This window comes from Branchiostoma floridae, chromosome 11, assembly GCF_000003815.2.
Source record: "Branchiostoma floridae strain S238N-H82 chromosome 11, Bfl_VNyyK, whole genome shotgun sequence".
NCBI lineage: Eukaryota > Metazoa > Chordata > Leptocardii > Amphioxiformes > Branchiostomatidae > Branchiostoma > Branchiostoma floridae.
The window spans coordinates 20,312,552-20,320,104 of record NC_049989.1 but is presented as its reverse complement, the minus strand read 5'-3'; the positions used below and the strand labels follow the sequence as shown (position 1 = coordinate 20,320,104).

Genomic DNA, 7,553 nt, shown 5'->3' with positions numbered 1-7,553 from the left:
CTGATTGCTGGCCTTTTCTGACTGCCAACCCCCAATTTGGGGAAAAAGGCCAGCAATCAGCGACCAGTACAAATAGAAATGGCCAGCAAAAGTGTATTATGAGCAAAAAACCCCAGAGAGCCTGCTATGGAGGCTAACCCACCTGCAGGTCGCTTTTCATGGACGTCATGGGGGAGGTCAGGGTCAGATGAAATATAACAGAGATACAGATTACATGGAGTGCTAAAAAATCAATCAACATACAGTTAGAAGTTACAGAGACCATTTTTGTTAAATTTCGTTTCAGGCCGTGTTGGACGGACTCCGACGGAAGGGTCACGTGACGTACGAGGCGGGTTCGGCTATTGTGCAGGCCGTGGCGCAGGTGGGGTCCGCCATCACTGCAGCCTGCGACTCCATCAAGGGAGGATTCCCCTCAGGGTTTTAAACGTCATATCAGGCCAACAAATTTTAGTACGAAAGTTCGTCTGTGTTGGTAGATTCATCACAGAAAATTGCGAACACTTTACATCCAACACTGGAATCAACACTTTAGGAACGAACTTTGTCCAACTTGAATGAATGAATAATCTCTTTGCGCGAGGAGTGAAAGAGGCAGTGTACATCAGAGACCACCAGCCCACCCTTAACAGAGACGGGGGGGAGACATAGACTTTCTGATACTTATGACCTCCTGCAAAAGTGGTGTGTTCCTGACGTCACTGCTGGAGGCAGAAGTGTCATTCATTCCGTGAACAAGGTCGACGGAGTTCGTCCGAAAATTTAGACTGCAGTTAGTCCCTATAGTAGTAATTACAGTGTTGGATGTAAAGTGTTAGCAATTTTCTATAATTTTCTATAATTTTCAACAAATTAGTTGACAGTTAACGCTAGTTCACCTTTATCCGCGGGGTATCATATATCCGTTTGTTTAAATACAGGGTATTTAGGGACATCAATTCTAGTCGACGGACGGTGGTTATAAAGCGTCATATTTTGAAGACACTGCAGTTTGAAACCACCGTCCAACGACTTGATGTCCTAAAATTACATCATGTTTTTAGATTCAACGGATATAGGTTACTCTCCGGAAAAAGGCGAACTTGCATTATCAGTAATGATTTGACCAGGCTGGTAAATGACTTGATGGCAAAGTTATTTATTCACAGCCACGTGTTTTTCAAGTGTCGACATTCGATGACAATTTGTCACCTTCTTCAGGGTAATGATGACTGGTTCACATTGTACTGCAGGACAGGTGTCGCTACTTACAACTCTGTCCCAACCGTTAAGTATTGTCACATACATAGATATAGCTTTTGATACCAAGCAAATATAGTGAGATGTTTTACGTTTGCTACTGCCTTGTTAGTAGCGACACCTAGTTGGACCTGTCATTATTGCCTTGAAGAAGATGACATACAGGTTATTGAAACCTTGTGTTTTGAAAAAATGTTTGGTTGTGAATAATAGATAAATTTTAGTTTACATTTAGTCATGTCGTTTATTGTGACTGTACAGATGAACTTTATACTTCAATTGGTTAATTGCTAAGAGGTGTGATATCCATTCTTCGAAGAGATTCATATAAGCTCCTTTGATCATTTTACGGCCGACAATGTTAACGTTATGCGTTAATGAAGGTTAAACATGCCTATGCGATACGCAAGGTAAAGGTCAGTCAAAGCACTGTATAAATCTTGGAAACTATCAAACACATGTTTCCAGAATTCATACAGTTGCGTGAGTAGAGCTGTTACCTTGCGCGCTGACAATATTGTTCTCAGGGCTATATCGTTGTTTGCCTTATATGAAATCATTGTTATAGTGTTGTGTGGCTGTAATAATTGAACATGGCACTCCAAACTAAATTGCACATAGGAAATAGCATTTTTTAGAATTGTAGTAGTTTTTCACTTTTTATTAAGTTTTTATGAAAATGAAGTAAAATACAGTGCTGTTGTTGTTTAATTGTTGCATAGAATTAATGTAATTTGTACAATGCGATCAATATATATATATTATTGATTACTAGTACTATGCAATGATTTTCGTAGGGTACAGGGATATGCATTGGTGTTGAATAACTTTAGGGTAGCCATTCGCAGTTTTTATGTTTACTAATGATCACATTATGCTAAACGATAACAAATCTTAAGTTTAATGAGTTATCAAATGATTACTACTGAAAAGATGGAACCAAATTTGTGTGTGATATCTCTATAGGGTGTACATAAAGGCAAAGTTTTCAGCTTTTTTACTTGGACTCAATAAAATATAAAACTAGAAAGGCCGACATTTGCTTCAGAGCAAATACAGCATATTTCAGCCATACCCGTTCCCATGCAAAATTGAACTGTTCCAAATCACCCCTGTGCGGAAATCGAACATTCTAACAGTAACTTCTCGAAATGAACGACAAGAATGAATCTTACAAAATTCCCCCGTTCAAGAATGGACTCCAGTGCACCCTATGTGAATTTTCACAATAGACCAGTCCAGAAATACTCCCACTGAAACCTTGGCCTTTTGAATAAGAAACCAAATCCAAAATTGAATTTAGCAAAAAAGGTCCCAGTGCATGAAAAGGTATAATAGACCAGTCTAAAAACACTTCCACTAAAAATTGAATTTTGAATCATCACCCATTCAAAACTGAATTTGAAAAAATCCCCCTTCCGTGTGCAAAAAATGGACTCTTACATGTAAAGTAGAGCAGTCCAAAAATAAATCCGCTAAAATAGGACTTTGACATAATCACTGAAGTCCAAAAAAATGGATTTTTAAAAAAGCCCCCCTCAATGCAAGAATGGACTCTTCCAGCACACACATGTAAAATTGCAAATTAGACCAGTCCAAAAATAACCCTACTGAAAGACTTTGACAAACTAGAAGTCACCAAAGTCCAAAATATGAATTTCAAAAAAATCCCCCCTCCGTGTGAGAATAGACTCTTCCAGCACACTTTCTGTAAAATTGCGAAATAGACCTGTCCAATAATACACCCACTGAAAGACTTCACCAGTCCAATGATGAATTTAAAAAAAATGAACCCCTCCGTGTAAGAATGGACTCTTCCAGATGACACCTGGCTCGCTGATTGGCTGCCACCTCCCCCTTTTTAGGATATAGATTCAGGCTAAGTGATTGGTTACCTATCTAATTAGATTAAATAGACATAGATGCCAGTAGGTGCAATCTGCAGCTGGGGTCAACGACCTTAAGGTCATTGACCCCTCTGGCTATTGGAAAATGACCCAAAAAATCACCAAATATATCATTTTGAAGTAGTTTATGACAAAAATTGTACATGTGTCATTTGAATAAATATCTACTGCACCCTTTTACCAAAACTTAGGTCATTTGGTTTTAAAACCAGAGCACCAGAGCCAAAAGTGTACGTTTTTGGTCATAAAATGGCCAAATAATCGCAAAATTAAGCATTTTGTTGTACAGTCTGCCTCAAGTGTTATTGAATCCATGTGCGCATATGTCTAGGGCACTCCTATACTAAATTTCAGGTCATCCGGTTCTAAAACCAAGGTACAGGAGCCAAAAGTGTCCTTTTTTGGTAAAAAAATGACCAAAAAATCGCAAAAATAAGCATTTCCTTATACTGTACACCAAAACTGATATTGAATCTATATGGGGGACTTATCAAGGCACATCTGTGCCAAATTTCAGCTCATTCGGTTATAATACCAGGGTACAGGGGGCCCAAATATACAGTTTTGGTCTTAAGATGACCAAAAAACCTTAATAAAATCATTTAAGAGACAGATATGGAAAAAATGAAAAAAAAGCCCGAGGGTATTGGCCCACTCTACCCTTGTGCCAAATTTCAAGTCATTCGGTTGAGGAACAACGGAGATACCGTGTTCTGAAGATTTGACAGGAGAAAGAAAGAAACATTACGAATACTAGAAAGGCCGACATTTGCTTGGGAGCAAATACAGCATATTGCAATCCATCTTCATACAATAATGGACTCTTCCAGAACACCCCAATCTATGCAAAATGGACCAGTCTATGTGGCCCATTTCCCATTTATAGTGCTAAAGCTACCCCAACACCAAATTCCAGATCAGTTGGCTTTCTCATGACACAGGAAGCAAAAATGTACATTTTTGGTCAAAAATGGCAAAAAATCCAAAATTTCACAATTTTTTATTGATGTACACCATAGGTGTGGATAGAGCCCTGTGGCTACATACTGTACGCACCTTCATACCAAATTTCAGACCATTTGGTTTTCATACATAGGCACAGGAGCCAAAACTTAACATTTTTAGTCCATAAATGGCAAAAAATCCCCAAATTCAACAATTCAAGGTAATGTATGCCCAAAGTGAAAATGAGGTACTGTAGGCACATACCAGACACACCTTCATGCCGAATTTCAGGTCATTAGGTTTTCATACAAGGGTATAGGAGCCAAAAATAAACAATTTTAGTCAAAAATGGCCGAAAAACCCAAAATAACTCATTTTTGAAATGATTGATAACGAAAGCGTTGATGTGGTCCTGTTGTCATATGTCCAATGCACCTATGTACTAAATTGCAGGTCATTTGGTTTCCATACAAGGGCATAGAAGCCAAAGATATACATTTTTAGTAAAAAATGGCCAAAACACCCCAAAATAACTAATTTCTAAGTAATCTATGACAAAAATGTTGATGGGGTCCTGTGGTCATATGTCCAATGCACCTCTGTACCAAATTTCAGGCCATTAGGTTGTAATACCAGGGCACAGGGTCCCAAAATATACATAATTGGTCTAAAACTGACCAAAACCCCTAAATATCATAAATTCTAAGGCCTCTATGAAGAAAGTGAAAAAAACACCTGGGGGTATTTGCCATTTCTACCACCCTGCCAAATTTTAGCTCATTTGATCCAAAAATGAAAAAGTTGAATCAACTTGAAGATTTTGACAGGAGGAGAAGAGACTCAGCAAAAACAATATATTGCAATCCCATACTATGTATGGATTGCAATATAACAATATATTTCACCATACCTATGGTATGGCTGAAATATAACTAAGAGACTGATGTTTTCAATCTATGGAGCTTGTCTGCTCAATATGTATAGTACGAATTCGTGTTTGGTGACAGAGAGATGAAAACGCAGAGTATGTAATGCAAACATCTTCGGTCAGATTGGCTGGCTGTTTTTTGGGCGTTTTTTTTTTGGACTCCCGGGTCCTTCCTGGTGTAAGTGGTTCAAATCCTACAGTCCTTTGGCCGCACACGGGCAATTGCTGTCGTATTGAGGTCAACTGAGCTAGCACCAAATGGCAGCAGCTCCAGACCCTAGCGATCTAGCCCCGCCTACTGTAAGCTCCTCACAATTCAGCTCCTGGCAGCCAAGAACGAGTAGTCGGCCCACCCAGCTAATCTCCAAGCAGATCCTAAGTTGCCATAAGATAGTATGAAAGCCGACCAAGGAGCACAGCTGGTCAAAGGGAGTTAGACGGGAAATGGTAGGCAGCTGACCTTCTCTGACCTGCTATACCCCTTGGCCAGCTTTGATACCATCTTATGCCTACACCGGGAATCTGCTTGGAGATTACCACCCAGCCTGTGTTTTACAGCTGGCCAACCGACACTGTTGACACTATATGTTATCTCAAGACGGCCATATACTTGTCTTAAGAGGCGGAGAAAGTTCCTTAAGTACACGGGACACGCCTTCCTCAATCAGCCTGATTGCCCTGCGTGCTTGCTTTGCTCTACTGATATTTGCGCTTCTTTGTTATCGTTATATACATGTAATAAACAACAATTGTTTACCTCTTTTAAAGCGCTAGAGTTACCCACGACTTATTTCTGTAAGACCACTTTTTTTTAAATTTGTCTCCATAGCAAGTTGTCTTAAGACACCGATATCGTTGCACACTAATCTGAGCGAAACGTCAATGACGTCAGTCATCAAAATGTGAGAGAGGTCAAGGGTGAAACGCGGTGTCAAAGTCCACCGTGTGTACCGTTGTCTATAGTACAGCGTGCTGAAGCTCTGAAAACATTTCTGCTGGTTACTTGTGATAGGCTTTTTGCGGGAACGTAGCAGGTATGCAAGTATTTGGTCGTGTTCGTGTATATGGGGGTAACATCCCGTATATAGATCAATGTAGTTGCGTCCAAAGACAGATTGTATGCAACGGTTCTCTGATGCAGCTTAGCACAAAGAGGACGAAAGATACTCGGCAGTTATAATAGGTTTGGTCATATAACGTGCATGCCTTTCGTTCGTAGTAGTGGGTGCATTTGTACAGATAGGGACACACGTGCGTATATGTTCAAGTCGGTATATGGTAGTCTTAAACTTTATTGTCTTTACTTAATATGCTACAAGAGTTAGCTGATCGCAAACCAAACTTCTCGGACAGCAAACTTCTCCGACACGTTATTTGTCTATATTTGTCCAGATCCTACTATTTTTTTTGCCTGTGGGGCCTGGTAGAGGCTAAGACTTTCATACGGACCTCATGCGCACATGCTATATACGCACGTGTGAACCTGAGGCTATATGTATACATTGCGCAGGAAATAAGACGCATTCGGGTAAGGAGAGATGTCCAAGAAACGGACCGTGCTAGCCGTCGTGGCTGCGGCGGTGGTGGTGGTGGTCGGCCTGTCCGTGGGGCTGGGTATCGGGCTGAACCGGCAGGCCCGGCGGGAGCACCGCGTGGGAGACCCGTGCGAGCCGGTCGGCCCTCCCGTGGGCAGCGGCGGGCCGTACTCCCGGGCAGCCGTCGCCACAGATGCAGGCAGGTGCTCCAAGATTGGCAGGTGAGTTTTTGTCTTTGGTGTTATTCACGACAAGTCTTTTTGTCTCCGTGTCGCTGCCTTGCTGTTAGTCCTTGACACAAACATTCTCTTAGTCAGACCTTGAAACACACGGGATAGATGTTTACAAATAATATAGCGGGACATTTCGTCTTCCTCTGCTTCCAGAAAAGAAGTCAAATACAACACGTCTAGATGTAGCTAACACTTATCTTCAAGTCTCCTTTTAATGATGTATATAATGCCGCTCACTATCCATTATCTGATGTACGTTCCCCATGCCTGTTGCAATTAGCCTTGGGGCACAGACGTGCAAATAAACTTTCGTTACAACTATTGAAGTTTTCAGTGCATAATTACTAGTTTTAGTTCTCAGCGCCCTGTTTTTATCCTATTGGGGAACAAGCATTGAGTGAGGTCTTCTGTCAGTTAAGTCTTAAACCGCACCAGCCTTTTTCTGTTCCAGTGACATCCTTGAGAAAGGCGGATCAGCTGTTGACTCTGCTATCGCGAGTCTGCTGTGTATCGGGCTGATCAACGCGCACAGTTCCGGGATCGGGGGAGGTCTGTTTGTTTGTTTGTTTGTTTGTTACGCATAACAGGTAAACTGCCTCTGGACATAACACACCAGTTTTGTACAATTTGTATATTCTCCATGCAGAAGTTGGATCGCGGAGATAACTCAGTGGTTAACGCAGTAACTTTACCGGCTCGCTTCTCTCGTGAAAATTCCAACCACTACAATCTCCGCGACCCAACCTCTGCTGGAGAATACAATTGA

General features: G+C 41.1%; 2 protein-coding genes across 3 annotated transcripts in view; both read left to right on the top strand.

Moving 5' to 3' along the window:
• Positions 1-2,269, top strand: part of LOC118425971 (glutathione hydrolase 1 proenzyme-like) — a 23,139-nt gene extending 20,870 nt beyond the window's left edge. For both annotated transcript variants that reach the window (XM_035835157.1, XM_035835156.1), the window contains exon 12: positions 287-2,269. In XM_035835157.1, the coding sequence (XP_035691050.1) occupies positions 287-427 (141 nt within the window). In that variant the 3' untranslated portion in view covers positions 428-2,269. The remainder of the gene's footprint in view (positions 1-286) is intronic.
• A 3,543-nt stretch (positions 2,270-5,812) lies between these two features.
• The window catches only part of LOC118425360 (glutathione hydrolase 1 proenzyme-like), a 19,295-nt gene continuing 17,554 nt past the window's right edge, over positions 5,813-7,553 (top strand). Inside the window, exons 1-3 of the mRNA XM_035834168.1 lie at positions 5,813-6,053; positions 6,530-6,775; positions 7,239-7,336. Coding sequence (XP_035690061.1) covers positions 6,558-6,775; positions 7,239-7,336 — 316 coding nt within the window. The 5' untranslated portion in view covers positions 5,813-6,053; positions 6,530-6,557. The remainder of the gene's footprint in view (positions 6,054-6,529; positions 6,776-7,238; positions 7,337-7,553) is intronic.